Source organism: Oryza glaberrima, chromosome 1, assembly GCF_000147395.1.
Source record: "Oryza glaberrima chromosome 1, OglaRS2, whole genome shotgun sequence".
Taxonomy (NCBI): domain Eukaryota; kingdom Viridiplantae; phylum Streptophyta; class Magnoliopsida; order Poales; family Poaceae; genus Oryza; species Oryza glaberrima.
This window is the reverse complement of record NC_068326.1, coordinates 28348960-28367219: the sequence shown is the minus strand read 5'-3', so window position 1 is coordinate 28367219 and position 18260 is coordinate 28348960. Positions and strand designations below refer to the sequence as shown.

General features: G+C 40.5%; 2 protein-coding genes across 2 annotated transcripts; one reads left to right on the top strand and one right to left on the bottom strand.

Moving 5' to 3' along the window:
- The first annotated feature begins 8919 nt into the window (after positions 1 to 8919).
- LOC127777915 (protein OXIDATIVE STRESS 3-like) lies at positions 8920 to 9883 on the top strand. Its single transcript, XM_052304541.1, has 2 exons — positions 8920 to 9281; positions 9381 to 9883. The coding sequence occupies exons 1-2, from the start codon at positions 9052 to 9054 to the stop codon at positions 9676 to 9678; spliced, it is 528 nt and encodes a 175-aa protein (XP_052160501.1). The 5' UTR covers positions 8920 to 9051; the 3' UTR covers positions 9679 to 9883.
- Positions 9884 to 9995: 112 nt separating this feature from the next.
- Positions 9996 to 16400, bottom strand: LOC127777905 (endoribonuclease YBEY, chloroplastic-like). The gene is made up of 12 exons (XM_052304532.1): positions 15791 to 16400; positions 14888 to 15139; positions 14708 to 14803; positions 14355 to 14523; positions 14155 to 14238; positions 13974 to 14074; positions 13524 to 13616; positions 12435 to 12506; positions 11896 to 12015; positions 11765 to 11815; positions 10715 to 10903; positions 9996 to 10425 (listed from the first exon to the last, which is right to left on the bottom strand). The coding sequence occupies exons 1-12, from the start codon at positions 16343 to 16345 to the stop codon at positions 10258 to 10260; spliced, it is 1950 nt and encodes a 649-aa protein (XP_052160492.1). The 5' UTR covers positions 16346 to 16400; the 3' UTR covers positions 9996 to 10257.
- Between the last annotated feature and the right edge of the window lie 1860 nt (positions 16401 to 18260).

Genomic DNA, 18260 nt, shown 5'->3' with positions numbered 1-18260 from the left:
GCGGTTAAACAGCACACGACCGGGCCCAGTGAGATAATGGGCCATTTCACAGTCCATCGTCCGTCGTTCATTTCACCATATGTTGCAATTTCTCCCTTCAAAACACAGGGTCTGTTTGCTTTGAAGCTGGCACGTTCAAGCATGCGAAAGTGTTTTAAGTTTAAAGCCTCGTCACTTTTGTGTGGTGTTAGGTGAGAGAATTTACAGAATTACACGACTTGGGAAGTTGGGATAGGTAACGTAGGGTATTTTCCTCTCACAGGATAAATTATCATGATTAATAAGCTTGTTAAGCTACAAAAGTACTAGTAAAACGTACGATTTTTGCAGAACTTTTTTATGTACAAGTTTGATAGTATTTAAAAACACTTCAACTTTATAATAGTTATAATAATTAGTTCATTCGTTTGTAAATATCACAAAACCTAATGATATATCGTCTATCATCTAATCAGATAAACAGAATCGAGCCTTAACGTATGTTTGGATCGGTAACTATCAAAATTTTATAAAATTCAAAACTACATTTTTTAAATCGTATCGAACCAAACATATCCTACACGATACGTTCATTTCTTTCTATCACAGGTGATGTATCCTTCGATAGCTAGATGTTTATAATGATTTTGTTAATCAAAAGATGTGCTAGTACAATATCTCATAAATGCACGTAGAGGTAGTGTGCGTGTGTTCCTTCAGGACCCCTTTATAATTATATCATAGGGACACAAAAATAGAGCAATAGGAAAAATTTAGGATTCTAATAGAAATATAAGTGCAAAACAGAGAATTGCAAAATATAGGAAAAACACAAAAATGATCATTTGATTGGACTCCAGGAAATACATAGGAATCGGACGAGTAAGATAGACTCAAAGGGATATTTCCAAGAGGTTTTAGCTCTTACTAAATTTCCTCCAAAATCTTTATAGGATTGTTCATTCCATAGGAATTTCAAAAGATAACATAGGATTCAATCCTTTGTTTCAAAGGTTTTCATAGGAAATTTTACTATAGGATTGAAATTATCCAAAATTTATATGATCTTCCTCCAAATCAAAGGGGCCCTTATAAAAGTGAGGTCTTTTTTTTAAGATGCAGATTGTACTTTATTTTCGTTAGTATGTTTTCCTAGTCTGAAAAACGATATGTTTTGTGTGAAAACCTTATATAAAAAGTTGCTCTAAAATATCAAATAAATCTATTTTTAAATTTATAATAATTAAAACTTAATTAATCATGCGTTAATATTTTTTTAATTTTACGTGCCCTTGCTTAATTTTCACCTGTCTCAAGTTTCGAATGGGAAGTATGTACACGAGCTTTATGTTTGTATTTTTGTTTCGAGAAAGAAAAAAAAAACGATTCCATGATCAGAGAGGCATAGCTTGAGCTCAGGAAGTCAATAAACTGACATTGCCAACCGCTACTGTGGGCCGCAAGACCAGCCATGTTCAGTGGGCCGAATTGCCGAAAAGAACGCGGAAGATCTAACGTACTCGACCTAAGCAAGTATCGTTGTTCTCCCGCTCATCGCCTTCCTACCGATCAGGCTCTAGCACGATGCTTGTCCCCCCGGCGCGGCGGTGTCTCCAGGAGTTTCTACTTGGATTCCAGCTTTCCCGTCTTATTAAAACACAGTGCTCCATACATTGACCCATCCACTACGAAACGCCCTAAAAATTCTCTAGGCCTATGTACGTAAAATATCATCATTCCTTCCGTGATCTACTCGTACAAGAGAAATCGACTCTATCCGCTCCATGCATCTGACCGGCTAGCTGAACCAGCCGACCACGCCAGAGAAATACAAAAAGAAACCGGCCAACTTGCAGCTGCGCTGCCGTCCTAACTTCCACCCGTCCGCCACCACCTGATTCCCGCGCCTAATCCAATCCAATGCAACCCAACCCAATCGATCCGCCCATCCGATCGAATCGCTCGCCTCATCGGGTGAGCGGCCGGTCAGATGACGATGCGTGCGTCTCCCCTTCCGTCAGTTGAGAGTTGAAACCGCCACTCGTCTCAACAATCGGGTCAGCCGTACTCCCCACTGAAACGCCCTTGAGGAGAGCAAAAACGCGCGAGGATGGACTTCGCAGGTTGCTGCCCTACGTAAACGTATGTTCTAGACGGGAAGCTTTGAACTAGTAGCTCGCCTGATAAGTTCGGCATTCCAATTTGCAATAGTATAGTACTGCTGGACCGCTGGTCGGCCAGCGCCGAGCTGAGGATACGTTTAAAATAGGAGTAGCACCTATTATCTCCGATGTAAGGTGCTTAAGTTATGTTATAAGTTGGACTTTGACCAAATTTATAAAAATAAAATATACCAATATCTATAACATTTGAAGTTTTCTTTTAAAAATATTATTTCAAAAAATAATCTAAAACCAATCAAAGTTAGAGAATTTTAACTAAGAACAAAACTAAAACAACTTATATGAGGGACGTAGTAGTACTTTGCAAATGTTTGGTTTGCTTAAAAGAATATGCCATCAAACAAATAGTTTGCTAAAATATTGGTGATGCCAATTCCATCTAGACTTCAACATTGCCAATATTTTGTCATGATATAAAAAAAAGTATCCACATGTTATTCGATCTATTTGTAACGGATCTTGATTTTTTTTAATTGTGCGGGTTATATGTTGTGGTTTTCTCTGTTTTTTTTACAGTAAATCCATCGTTAACGGGTGTGCAACAGTGCCTTAAGGTTCATCTTGAAAGGCATATAGTTTGATCTTTTGAGGTACGACTGATAAGCCATGCAAAAAGATAACCAAAATAATTTATAGCAAAAACTTTCACATCTACTCTGTTCGTTTCATATTATAAGTTACTTTGGGTGTTTATAGAAAAAATATATTAGCATCCATAACACTAAAGTATTTTTATTGAATCCATCAATCAATATATTTTTATAGTATATTTATTTTATGTCAGAAATGTTTTTGTAATTTTCTGTTAGATTGGTTGAGCTTAAATTTTTTTTTGACGTATGACAAACCTAGATTAACTTATTACAATGTGAAACAAAGAGAGTAAGAGAGTATGTTATTAGCGGCTTAAAATAAATGCTAAGAAATGGACCACGGTGAAAATAACACCAAATTCTATTCTCAGATTAACATTTAAATTTTAAAATTTAACTACGGTAGATAAGCTACGACGAGAGGCTTGGGTGCGTTCGGCATTACACAGCATCGAATCTTTCCTTTCACACGGAAAATAATATTGCTCTGCACGATTAATTAAGTATTATTCATAAAAACTTAGAAAAAAAGATTAATATGGTTTTTAAGCAACTCTATAACTTTCTTTTTTTTTTTGAAAAAACACATTGTTTATTTGTTCGGAAGCACATTTAAATAAAATAAAAAAGTAAAAGATAAAAAACTGGAGTACCGAACACATCCTTTAGCTCTTTTTTCCTTAAAAAGATAGAATCTCATAAGAGCAAGTTTAATAGTATAGCCAACTAGTAGCTTCAACTCATATATGGTCAATCTAATAGCCCATTCATACAATAGTTACATACTACACTATTAATATCTGGTCTCACTTGTCATACACACATTGCATCTTAGAGTACGTGCTACCGCTAGTTATAAATCTGTAGCCCGCTGCTCTTCTCTCTTCTGATTTATCTCCTTAAAATATATTTGTAGCTGGCTTATAGCCTGCTATTGTACCTGCTCTAAGAGCAAGTGTTATAATGATTCATGTATTGCCCCTAAAAATATCACATATAATTGAGCGATGAGTTGGAGAGAAGTGGGGAGAGAGATGATGAGAGCAAGTTCAATACTAAAGCCAACTATGAGCTCATATTATAGTAGAAAAAGCTATAATTTTATCTCTATTTTTCTTCTCTCTCTTTATCTCTCCCTATGCCTTTAATATATTTGAAATATGTGAATAACTAGCTATTGCATTGGAGACAATCCTCTTTATTTTTTTAAATTTCTTTCTCCTCCACGTAAGTTTATAGTTGACTTATAGTCTACTATAAAACCTACTTTGAGCCTAAATCAAGAGTCAACCTCCACACAAATTTAAAAAAATTATGAGAGTATTAGAGATATTGGTATTTGTGTATTAGAGGTGACATATTGTATATGCTGCCTCTTATTTTTTGATTGAATGACATGGATAAAATTGAAGGTGATAGCCACATCTGATATATCACTTACTCTAGGTTGTTTTATCAAATGTACTTTTTCCCTAGGGATGGTAGGGTTTATAAAATTGTGCGATTATCACGTGTAATAACGTTTTTTAAACCACTGTATATCTCGTAATAACCGTACGTACGGTTTTGTGGTAATCGTGTTTACCGTAATATCCGTTAAACCGTGTGATATGATAAGCTTATCTTGAACGGTTTAGCGAACCCTGTACGCAACTATCTGAAACAAAGAAATACGGAGTATGTTACATGCCTAGCACACATGATTCGCATGCAGTTACAGCAGGTACAATAGCAGGCTATAAGCCAGCTGCAAACATATTTTAAAGAGATAAATCAGGAGAGAGAAGAGCAGCGGGCTACAGATTTATAGCCAGCTGTAGCACGGACTCCAAGACGCAGTGTGTCTATAACAGGTGGGACTAGGTATTAATAGTGTAGTTTGTAACTATTGTATGAATGAGCTATTAGATTGGCTATAGATGAATTGGAGCTAGTAGTTGGCTATACTATTGAACTTGCTCTTATACAGTGTGCAGGATTCGCACGCGGCATGAATGAATCCGTTGCAATGTCTCCACGGAATACATAAGAGCACCCGCAATGGTAAAGTAAAGTGCTATCTATAAAACATGTACATCTCAGCAATAGACTAAATTAATAGTAAACCACTTCAATGGTATGTCTACATGGGTATCTATAGCTCTCTAATCCATTGCCTCATTTTTCTCTATAGACTATTTCCATGTTAGTAGATAGCTTTGCTCTCTCTCTTCATTTAATCTCTTCTAAGTAGAAAAATATGCTGACATGAATCTGTTATAGAGAGCTTATAGATAATCATTGTGGGTGCCCTAAGGCATCCACTGTTAGAGCATGTACAATAGCAGGCTATAAGCCGGCTATAACCATATATCGAGAAGAAAAGAGAAGAGAGAAGAAAGCGGGCTACAGATTAGATTTGTAGCCGGCTGCAACACGGACTCCAAGATGTTATGTGTGTATGAGAGGTGGGACCGGATATTAATGGTGTAGTATATTTTTATAATTAACTATTGTATGAATGAGCTATTAGATTGGCTATAGATGTTTTGGAGCCGGTAGTTGGCTATTGACGTTGCTCTTACTGGACTCGCGCCCATCAAAGCCTTCACGTCCTTCTCGTCTTTTTGGTTATTCCGGTTCGCCCATCCACTACAGTGGAGCACCGGAGTCCGCTCCCATGACGGCCACGGCACCCAACTCAAGAGGAACATCCCGCATGCAGACTCCGACCAAGCACGAGCCCTACACGAGCCGCGGTACATCTCTCCACGCGCGCTGTAGGAGAGACGACCCGGGTTTCCGGCTTTTCCTGTGCTGGATGGATCGCTCACCGATTATAGTAGGCGAGGCGACCGCCCACGACGGGTGGAGACGCCGTCGCCTGCGCGCGCGCGCGGCCGCCGGCTTGGCTTGGCCGCCCTCGCCCCTCGGATACGGAAAAGGAAACAAAAAAAAAATCGTCAGGTTCCGCGCGGCGCGTCCGGACGTGCGCGCGTGAGAGGCGGAGACGCGGACGCGTCTCGGGGTTTGCAATTTGCAAGCCTGGCTTGTGCACAGGCGGTTCAGCCCGCCCGTCCGGATTCGCACGGAACAGGCGAGAGATCCGCCGAAGAGATCGAAAATAAAAATCGGGCGAACAGCGACGCGGCGCCGAGCCGATCCCATCCCCGCGAGCTATCCACATGCGCGCGTTTCGTCCGAGCGCGCGCAGACCACGTTCCCGGCGGCTGGCGCGCGGCCTGGACAGGTAGTACAGCCGTGGTCCACGCAAAAATCGCAGGCTCCCTCCGGCCTCGTGCCACATGATTTCTGCGCGCCGCGCGATGCTACTGCGCTCGGTCGCTTTCGCCGGATCCCGGCACGATCCGCAAACCCTTATCGCTTGGGATTATAAGACGACTACGAGCCAAACGCGTCTTTTGGGTGATCGATGATGGATGGCTCTCGCCCAGGCCACCGGTCATGTTTAGTGAGCGGAATAAACATGTGTTGTTCCAAATCCAATGATAATCTTCCGCGCGCGCGAGCCAAGCCGGTCAGAGCGCGGTTGGTTGGCTTGCGCTCTATCCAGGGTCGACGCGTTTTGAACGCACGAAAAGGCTCTAGAGGAAAAGTCCTATTTCTACCTATTTCTACCTGGGGATTAGTCTTAAGTCGCAACAAAAAGGTTAGCTAGATGAGGAAAAATTCAGACCTGACAGGAGATAGATGCAGCCGGGAGGAAGGCTCGTACGTGTACGTCGAGCTCAATAATACTTGTAGTAAGCTCGTGTTTGAATGTTTCCGGAAGAGAAGCTCCGTTCCCCAACCACGAGCACAATATGGCTGCGTTCGGCAGCGGAAGAAAGTGAGTGAGTTTGTTTCGATTTTCGCGCGCATGTTTCCTAAATTACTAAACGGTGTATTTCTTATAAAAATTTTCTATAGGAAAGTTACTTTAAAAAATCATATTAATCTATTTTTTAAATTTAAAATAGTTAATACTCAATTAATTATGCGCTAATGGCTCATCTCATTTTGCGTATCTTTCTAATCTTCTCAATCTCCTCCTCCTCGAACTCACCCTATGTAAACAAGTCAAAAATTCGCTACGGGAGTGAGACGTCATGGAACACTACTTGGGATGATATTTTCATCTTGCCCACCACGCTAAGCTTGAAGCAGTCCACGCCTGGATAAGGAAGATTAAGGATAAGGGGGCATCAATATCCATAGTACAGATTCTAAGCAGCCATCCCTTGACTACAAATCTGAGGTTAATGGCACGGATTAGGACATGCAATTGGCTCGAGAACAAAATGAAAAAAGCGATCAAAAGTGCAAAGACAGCAGGAGCGCATTTCTGGGCTTTGATCTGCAACACACTTTGCATCTCTAGAACGTGGACAGACAGCCTTCGTGCAGAGCAACACGCGGACACGAGATGACGAGTAAGAGATTAGCATGTCGCCGGTTTTGTTGGTCGACTAATCAAACCTGTGGCCATGTCCCCGGAAATGCTGTCCGTGCCATGTGTATCCAGGGCATTCTGTCTCGTCGGTTTATAAAAGCATTTTTTAGATTATTATCAGGAGTTCGTGTTAATGGCAGACGTGCGAGGTGCTGTTGTTGGTTTCGCCCACCGAACATGCACCTTGGCGCGTACACGGATCGCGCGACAGGTGTCCGGTTTTGAACAGCTCACCACGTCGCGTTGGGTTAGGTCCTAGTCGTGTCGAATTATATACGCGTTTGTAGATTATACTATCTACATCAAAATACTTGATTAAGTTCTCAAGTCTTAAAGAAACCCCAGATACAGGACAATGTGGCTAAGATCGACAGTATCCTACCGCAGGAACGTGTATCGGCTTTTCTAAGGCTGTGTTTAGATCTAAACTTCAGTCCTTTTCCATCACATCAACCTGTTATATACATATAACTTTTCAGTCACATCATCTCCAATTTCAACCAAAATCTAAACTTTACACTGTACCTCAAGTTGAGCAGCATCTCGTGAGTTCTAATGGACAGGCATTAGCACTGTTACCAATGATGCGATGCAATACAACTTTATTTCGAGCGCTGGACGTATGTTAGTTGCCTCTCGTTTTCTCTCGCAAAATTGCGTGTAATGGAGGCTAAGTAACACAGCGAAGTGCAATCACAGTTGTCATGCGGAAAACCATACACGTGTTACTCACCGAACTCTGATTGGGGGTCCATGGAATCTCAATTTACCCATTGCTGAAACGAGAAACATGAGTATGTGGGGAACCAGTGAGCAGTGATCCTGAAGGAAATGAGGAAAAGGGTCTCTGTTTTGAAAGCTAAGACTGTTCGAGATTACGTAAATTAACAGTTAACTTACAGGACCCCTTGTGCAGCTAGTGCTCCACTCACACTGTTCGTATGCTGAAATTTGTCCCGAATTAGGAGGCACAAGAGTATTTTCTGGCAGTTATCAAGGACTAAAAGAGCCGTAATTCCCTCGTCGACGTAACGGAATTAATACTACTTAGAAATCTCACCATTTCGAACTGTTCAGAAAGTAGAAAAACAACAGGTTGTTATAGTAAAAAATTGAAGGCACCAAAGTTCTACTGTTAGCGTGATTTCCCCAAAATACTCCGGGTTAAGTAATGAAAAGGTTTATCCTGAAAGATCTAGTTGCGTTCTACCTCGGCCACCGACTCAGCCTGCAACGAGAATCATAAGCCAACAGTAGCGCGCCTCGTGTCCTCGCTCAGCTCCCCACAAAAAAGATTTAACATGATGAGGCATCATCCTCACCATAACATGCCATGGCCTACAAGTCAGTCTCAGAAAACCAACTTGCCAAAGGGATATATGAACAAATCTGGGTCCCATTCAACAAACTAAGAAGATAAGATCAGATCAGGGGTACCAGCAGCAGAATCCGGGAAAGCATGTGGAAGTGGCCAACCAACTTTCACGCTCTTTTTTCATTACTTTCTTTTATTTCGGCAAAAACTGGGACAAAGGCACACAAGCAGCCATGCTCATGGGTCCATGTCAGTGTTCTGGAAAAGACCTAACTAGTCCATGTAAACACAACAAATAGGTGATGTCATGGATGCAAATTGCGTAAGATTATATTAGTCAAAGGGCACTGTGCAGTGTTTGAAAGAAGGCAGCTTAGCGTTATCCCATTTCAGCTGGAGCTATATATACACCCACCCTCCCCACCGGACGTTGTAAAGATTGTGAAAGAGAGGAAGCAAGAGAGGAAGAAGAATATATCCATAGTTCTATACACAAAGCGTACCTGTTCTTTCGGTGTCTTTGTTCCAGAAGCCAGAAAAACTGCGAGCATGGGCAAATTCGGTGGAGCTGCGGTCCTTCCAGTATACCGTGAAGAAGAAGATGAAGACTTGTTCGAGACATCATCGTCCATCTCAGGCGACTCCGATGACGAGGCTCAATTTTCAGACAGCGAGGAAGCTGAAGCTCAAGAAGACCAGTTTGCGCAGCAGCCAGCGAGAAGGATGAATTCAGATAGCCTCTACGATCTGTCATCTATGAAGGCACAACTCCCTGTCAAGTAAGTTCCTGGGGAAGAAGAGTTGCATATTAGTATCAATAGATGTACTAGCAAAAGGAAAATTTTCTCACAGGGCAAGTGCTTTGTTGTTCTTTGCAGGAAAGGATTATCCAAATACTACGACGGAAAGTCTCAATCTTTTGCATGTATGTCTGAGGTGAGATGCCTAGAGGATCTACGCAAGAAGGAGAATCCATACAAGAAGATCAAATCATCCAAGAGCTATGTAGCACTGGATGGGAACCAGGAAGCTTGTCATATACCTGGCGCAAACAGCACATCAATAGCCAAGAAGTCTGGAAGTTCTTGCGCAAATCTGATGGCCAGGAATAACACCAAAAGCATGCTCTATAGGCCTCCCCCAATTCCTGTAAACAAAAGCGGATATCATCAGTAGGAACAGTATCGAAATGTTTTTTTTTTGGGGGTCAGGGTTTCATCTCTGTTCTTCTTTCGTTGAGGATTTTGTTGACAAGCATATTAGCCTGTCACGGATGTAAGAGGATTTCGTTCTCTGCCATATACAGAGAGTCGTCTTGTTCAAGGAGACATCGATTCTGTTTGTAAATACTACAATGAAATTTTCCATTGGACTGCCTGGGGATGATGAACAGCCTTCTGTCGAAATTTAAAGCATATGTCTGCAGTACATCCAATTGCCTTGGTTAAAAGAAGAACAGCTTAACGTTAAGGGAGTCCTTTGGTCATCAAAGATGAAAACAAAAGGAATTCAATTCTATAAATATTCCAGACACACAAATTGTAGCATGGCTGGTCATGAATGTTTGCCAAACCAAAAAATGAACCGAAGCCTAATAGTTCAAAATGTTTTGACTCCAACAGGGCTTCAGATCACATCCCAGTATTATCTTGTGGATAGATGGTGATCAAGTCTTGTTATATGGTGAATCCAGGGCACTGGGGAGAACCAAAGAGTAGATAATCCTATCCCAATACGCCTTAGAGTTAGCAGCTGTTAGAAAGCATAGTCGTAAATAGCCTGTGCGACTCCATCTTCATCATTAGTGGCACCAATTATATTTGCCACTGCTTTGGTTTTCTCAGACCCATTTGCAAGCGCAACACCCAATGATGCTAGCTGTAGCATTTCTATGTCATTTTCTCCATCCCCGATAGCCATTACCTTGCAAAAGAAAAAAATAATGTTGAAGTTAGAAGGATTGCAGGTGGGCTTTCAATGGTTTGATGGAAGATCAGAGGTCTAATATCCATTTTAAATCTACTTATACCGCTAGATCACTGGGCAATTGGTTTGGAAAACTCAGTGCAGACTTCAAATATTTTATTTTGTGGCATATGTATGACCAAGATTTAAATGACGGTTTTTCATAATTGAAAGAACTAGATAGGTGATGACATCAATTGTATTCCGTCATGCAATAAGATGTAATAGAGAACTAAAGTACTAATACCTCATCCGGACTAATGCAAAGGTGGTCCAAAAGAATCTTCACCCCATTGCCTTTTGAAGTTGCAGGAGGTACAAGTTCAAGCATATCAGGCTGTGCTTGAACCACACGGGCCCTTCCTTCTATTGCCTTTTCCCAGAATGGCCTCAATGCAGAAGAAATTCCCTCAGGAGTTTCAAGGAAGAGCACTTTCTGAACATGAAAATTATAATGCAGTCAGCTAGACAGCTACACATCTTAGCATCGTCAAATTGCTAATAGAGTAATCCCCATATATGAAAATGTCAGCCACAGTCAAAATGAGCAACTTGTTTGTTGCATAAATTGGTTTCTATTACGAATTTCATATTGAGAAATTGACTAGTGGCATTCGATCACGGAAGCCGTTGACAGCAGCACAAATCACAATTTGTTATTCAATTGGAAGTGGTTCATATAGTGGCTGTTTGCGCATTTCTATAAGCCTTGCACATCTATTGAGTAATTAAGCGAAGCAGATCTTTTTGCCTTCAAGTTGCTTCAATGAACATTAATCTTTGATTATCCAAATGGTTGAGATTGTAATATACAACATTGCTGCCAGAAACGTGCATGACGAAACAATAGACATGAGATGCAAGGTGGATTTATAGTTTGTAGCTAGAAGACTCGCTTTATTGCTCTGTGTAGTCTGCACCTTAGATCAATCATCCAAAGGCTAGAACCAATCGAGACGATGTGGTTTTATGAGAAGAGTAATAACTGCATTTAAAGGGTTCCAATTGTATAAGATATATTAACCTAATTGATTTTATGGTTAAGTAAAATACATGGTAGGACTAGGACACCCCCTCCCCCACCCTGTCCAAAAGAAAGCCCGTATTTTTATAGTAACTAAACCAGTAGTTTCTTATTTTATGAACCAACCACTTGGAACAAATTTTGAGAAAATGAATCACCAACCAGAATGTCATCTAGACGGATGCTCTTAGTATTTAAGCAAAGGAACATTAAAATGATTCATGCTGAACTAATCATGAAAGTGTTCTAAAAATTGTTAAGAGAGCACAGCACCTGTATCTCAGCTGTTCCTAAAAGCTGATCAATAGACGAGACTATTTCAGCCTGCAACAAGAGTCACAACTACAGTCAAATTAATAGGAATATGACAGCTAAAATTTACTTGACCAAGGACCAGCAAACACCTTAGGTTCATGATACACATAATGGAGAGAATCAACCAAAGGATCATCATACATAGAGAAGCATCGGTCCTGGCTAAATGCTACTAATGGTACCTTCTGCTCCAAAGAATATAACAATGCCTGCAATAAGCCAATAGTGTCACTACACAGTGCAAGCGCTAACTTAAATTGGTAATGATGGATACTAAGATAATAAAATTATCTATTACTACCTCCATTCCAAAATATAAGCATTTCTGCGAGTTTTTCAAAATGTATCCGGGCATCCCTCCCTCCAGATTCATTTTGGAAAACATGCAGAAATTCTTATATGTTGGAACCGATGGAGTAGAAAGATAGACTCTACATTGTCCAGCTAACATCTATATATTAAATGGACATAAGAGGGCATCTAAATTAGTCCATTAGCTGGAGAGATACATCCCAGGTGATATATCATTAAGTAGGCAAACCCTGAAAGTGTAGCCTTTTGGATCTAAATTATTCTTGTATGCACATTTATGGTCTCAATGCCTATAAGGAAGAAAAATGTAGCTTACCTCTCTGCATACTTCTTGATCTAAATTCCTTTTATAAATTTCTCTTCCTTGCAAACCATAAACCAAGAGGCCCTACAGATGAAAGCATCAATCTGATGAGAATGGGAATCATGCACACATGAACAATAAACTGTTTCACTTATCTACTGGATAGGAACAACGCGGTAGTCTTGAAACAGTGAGCTCGGAAAATAAAGGCATAGCACATATTAATATTACAGAATACAAGGTAACATTGACTTAGGGTAGCACATTATAGGACTGAGCAGAAGCACAGACCACCAGGGCCTGATCAAAGGATGTTACAAGGTAATATTGACTGAGCTCGGAAAATAAAGGCATAGCGCATATTAATATACTGCATACAAGGTAACATTGACTTAGGGTAGCACATTATAGGACTGAGCAGAAGCACAGACCACTAGGGCCTGATCAAAGGATGCTGTCAAGCTTTTTTTTGTTCTTTTCCATAAAATGTAGAATGTAAGCTTCGAATTAGCAAGGCTGCACAGGCAACATCAGCAGCGGCCTTTCTGTTCTATGAACACAGTATAGCCAGCTTTTGAAACCAGGGAGGTAAGAATAATTGACTTATCTCATGACAAACATTTGCACTTCACTCAACAAATACAAGAAAAAGGCAAAGAATTAAAATGCAAAAGGAAATAAACCTTCAACTATATTTCATTTCATCAAAAGTTTATTTAGGGCACCAAATGGATGTATTGCAAGCAACATGCATTCAACAGATATTAAAATGCAGGGGGGTAAGAATGATTGCCCTGTCACTTAACCAAATTTCACGCTTTAACTCAATTCAAGAAAAAAGGGCGTAAATTAAGAGTAAAAGAAAAAACATTCAATAATTTTGTTCATTTTACACAGATTTAAGTACGGTGCCATAAAGGTCACAATGCAAGTGGCATGCACTCTTCAGTCAAAAATATGATACAAGGATCTCCATTAGCATATTTGCAACCTATTAGATTATATGCTACCAGGAAGTGTAAAGATGCCGCATTTTCACCACTGTATCCTAAAGTTATTTCTTGAAATATTGTGTGTTGTCCATGAATACTTTCCACCAACCTGAAGAAATATGCCAGGAGATGATTCTGAGACAATTCCAGTTCTTCCAGACAAGTCAACCATATTGAGAGCATCAATGACAGCCGGCCGTGCCTATTTCCAAAATGAACATGTATGAGAAACAATTATCAGCATTTTGAGTTACTGAAATATGACAGGGCCAAACGTAAATAGGCTGGCAGAACAGAGGGTATTCTTGATTGTCTACTTGTAGTAAAATTTTCCTTTCAGCTCATAAAATGAAAACAATAAACATCAAGTGTCCTCATAGAGGATTTTTATTAACATATTCTACCAAGATTAGCGTAATGCAAGTTTTATAATTGAGACTTGAATCTGGCTTGGCTTGGAAAAGGATGCAGCAATGGTGGAAACAGGGTGATCCAGAAGATCTGGCCTGGGCTGGCAAGGGACAGTTAAGTTATTACAGAAATGAAGAACTTGTAGTACCTTCCCTGTGGCAATAACTATGTTTACTCCCCTTGACCTTGCTTCCCTCAGAGCTTCTGCATTCCTTGCTGTAACTTGACTTTTACTGTTGAGCAGTGTACCTTTTTAAATTAAAAAATATCACTGGTAAATATAAACACATGTCTAGAGTAGTGATATATGCAAAGAGCAAATGATATACCATCCATATCACAGAAGATATATTTGAATTTTGGTCTATAAAATCTTAGGCTTCCAGCTCTTTTTAGACCACTTGTCACTTGCCCTGTAAACATTCTTAGGCAGCAATAGCTACATTATCATCATATGTGTGTGAAAGCACCTTTTCAAGATCAAAATAATGGAAAGGATTATAACTACAGAAATCTCAAAAAAGCACACCATCCAATGTTTCTGTATGACGCTTGCCCGAATCAAGAACACTCTTAGCAAGATTTTTCCCTTTCCACCTTAGACTCTTCAAAATGAGCTGCTCCTCCTTCTCCATTTCAACTGCAGACTCATCACTTGTTTGGTGATCAAAACCCAGAAGACGTAGAATTCCACGAACCTAATACAGAGTAAGTAAACAGTCAATTTTGTACCATATTATCTGTGTTTTAGTATGTGTAGAATAACATAGGATTAAGTGATTTGGTAAAAGGAAGTTGGATATTCACCAAGAAAAAGATAACGTGTATTCAAACCTCTAAACGGTAGGGGGCTAATGACAGTCAATAAGCAAGTGAGCATACCGCTAGTATCCGCACTTCATCAAGAAGTGTATGACCTCGCTCCTCAGCCTGCCTTGCAGCTGTCTCAACTGAGATTACAATATCACCTAACATTAGCTGCGAGAAAATAAATTCAGAAAATACAACAAGATGGCATGTCTAAAAGAACAGCATTCAAATAAAGGATTTTTTTTTCCTTACAATAGGAACATCAAGATCAGGAATGTATTGTGACATTGAGAGCATTTCAATACAGCTGTCTTCACCTCTCCATTCTTTGTTAAGGTTCTGGATGAAGTTGTCATTGCATAGCAACACAGAAACTTCAACCTTATCATACCTCCCGACATCACTTATTGAAGTGTCTCGTGTTTTGTAGTTGGAATCCAGAAGCCCATCTAGTGCAATTTTCATCGCCATCGGAACATTTAATTTTAGAATTTCTACAATGTTCTGCATTCACATTACCAGAAGCATAAGTAAACAAAAAACGTCACAAATTGAAAATGCAACATTTCTAGCACACCATTTTATTGGCAAAATATGCAACAGATTGCTCGGAGGGATATAAACTACTAAACCAAAATCAACCAAGGAATTCCACTATAACTTGATGAATAAAATCAAACAACAAAACGACATAATCCGATACCCAAATGCCTAAGCCTAAACCAATTTCAAAACTGCATCACGTCATAATAAAATACCTGCTAACTTAGGTTCTGACTACCTTTCTTCCTTTGAAACGAAGATTTCTGACTACATTGCCCACTTGTTTACCTCTAGATCAAAGAAAGTGTATGCTCAGCTGCCTGAAGGGTGCAATTCGCTTTAGCGAATGGCAAACACAACCAATTCGGGACAACAGTTACGATATGCTAACCATAAATTAGCATACAAGGACTGGAGCAGAAATCACAAGAGTAAAAGTCAGGACTTTCTACATTGATTAGAAATAGTACAACAACGATTGAGCATAAATCATCCAGTAAACCAGAGAATGCCGCGCTATAGCTTGTGAACATTTCAATCTGTGATTCCGGTGACTTCATCTAAAACAGCCACATATTATTGGCACAGAAGTTCCACGAGTAGCGTACGTACCAGCACTTCGGGGTCTTCGGGCGTGTCATCGTCGATGCCGATTCGCGCGTAGAGCTCGATCTCGCTCTCCTTCGGCGCGGGAGGGGGTGAAGGGATGGGGTCCTGGGGCTGCGCACGCCTCGCCGCCGACTGGCCGCGCCTACCCCTGCGGAAGCTTCGGATGCCGGCGAGGAACCCCGCGAAGGGCGGCATCGGCAGCGGCGGTGGCGGCGGCGCCGAGCGCGAGGGCTCTGAGGAGGGCGTGAACCCGCGCCAGGAGAGCAGCGAGGCGGTGGGCGCCGCGGCGGGGAGGGGCGGGCAGCGCATCGGCGCCGAGCGTATCAGCGCCGCGCCGAGCTGCGGCGAGCGCGAGGCGAACGGGAGGGCGCGCGACACGATCCGTGCCATGGTCGTCGAGGCCGACGACGAGGAGCCGCCTCCTCCGGCGGCGGCGGCGGGAGAAGAGAGTGGGTGAGAAGGAATGGGGTTGGGCGGAGGAGGAGGGTTTTCGTGTTGGTCCGTTTGATTTTCTTCTGCGCTGCGTATTATATCCTGGGTCTCGTTCGGGCCGTCCATTTCGTATCCAACGGTCTGTGTTTTGCTCCGGCCCACCGTGTCCGTGCGGGATCTCTTCTCCGATTCGCAGATTTTCGGGCTCTTTTATATCGTCAGTAGTGATCAGTGAGTTGCCCATTTATTTGGAGAACTGCAGTACGAGTTTTGGAGGCTTACGCAAAAAATCATGCAGTATTTGTTTGCTCCGCATGAGCATGCAAATTTCGTTTCTGTAGGATGGAGTGTTTGGTTCAAAACCTTAACGGGATTTCGAGCTTCAGCGTATATTCCCTAGAATATGTTGAGTATCTTTTGTCTATGGGGCATTTGCAAATTTGCCACCGATTTTTTCAATATTGTAAGGATGCCACTCGAATGATAGTTCTAGTGCTATTTTTGAATTTTCTAATGGCAGTTTTGCAATAACGATTCAAAGTAGTGGTAAATTTGCAATTGCCTCTTTGTCTATCTGAATCTCAAACCTTTTGCCATGGTATATGTATTCTCCAATCGATCGTAGATATTTAATACATTTAGGATAAATTATGGTCAAATTTTGATACTTTGGGCACTGATTTTATAGTAAGACAGGTTTATAAAAATGAGTTGATGGTATTATGATATAGTTTGAGTAAATTGTAGTGGTGATACATAACCTTGTTATGTGAATGTAATTTAGTACATTAACCTAACTTATAGAACGCTCGCTTTGATACACGAAATTGTCTAATTCGTGTGAACAAGGACCAAAATAGCTTGGTAATGTTAATTTTATCAAGTTGATGTTAATTAGGATGTGACGTACACACATGCAGTGAGTATGCATAAGACAAGCTATAATTATAAACATCTCTACTTTCCTTCATCGTTGAAACTATGAATTTCATATGTTTCTAACCCATGTATCATAGCTCGGTTTTTCATATCTTTGTCTAGTTCTATATAATCACTACGCCTCATTTTGTCTTTTTACTGAATATATGCATGTCTAAGGTGGTGTTTGAATCTCCAGAAGATAAAGATGAAGATAAAGATTAAGTGTTTCACGTATAACGAGGTGGTAATAACGTGTGATTAATTGATTTTTAATTATTACAAACTTAGAAAATGGATTAATCTGATATTTTAGAGTAACTTTCATATAGAAAGTTTTCGCACGAAACGTACCATTTAGCAGTTTGAAAAGCGCGCCACGAGTATCCAAAATTTAATCCTATGATGGTAGAAGAAACGAACAGGACCTAAAAGGCAAACTTTTTAGATACTCCCTTTGTCTCATAATATAAGGGATTTTGGATGGACGTGATATAATAAATCTGAACAGACTATCTGTCCAGTTTTATTGTACTAAGATATGTCACATCCACCAAAATCTTTTATATTATGAGACGGAGTGAGTATATATTTGCATAGTAACCAAATCAACACCTATAAATCTATAAGATTAGCCATGTAATAATGTCCTTCTAATCTTGGTTCGCGCGCCCTAGGTAAGATCGTACAACAAAATAATTGGAGTAAAGTGTACGGGCAGTCCTTAAACTTGTAGGGGTGTGTCATCTAGGTCCCTAAACTCTCAAAATGCATATCCAAGTCCTAGAACTTGTCATAGTGTGTCATCTAGGTCCCAAATCACCACAACCCCTTCAGCATCCTATGTGGCGTTGATGTGGCATACCACATAGACATGCCGTGGCATCATTTTGACTGACAAATAGGACCCATTTAAAATTTTTCCATTTTCTTTTTCCCTTTCGTCTCCTTTCTCTGTGACCCGAGCAAAAGAAAGGAAAAAAAGAAGAATGAGAAGAAAACGAAAAAGAAAAATAAAAGAAGAAAAAAAAGAAAAAGGACACGTCACATCCATGTGGCATGCCACATCAGCGCCACGTAGGATCCTAGAGGGGATGTATCGATTTGGGACCTAAATGATACA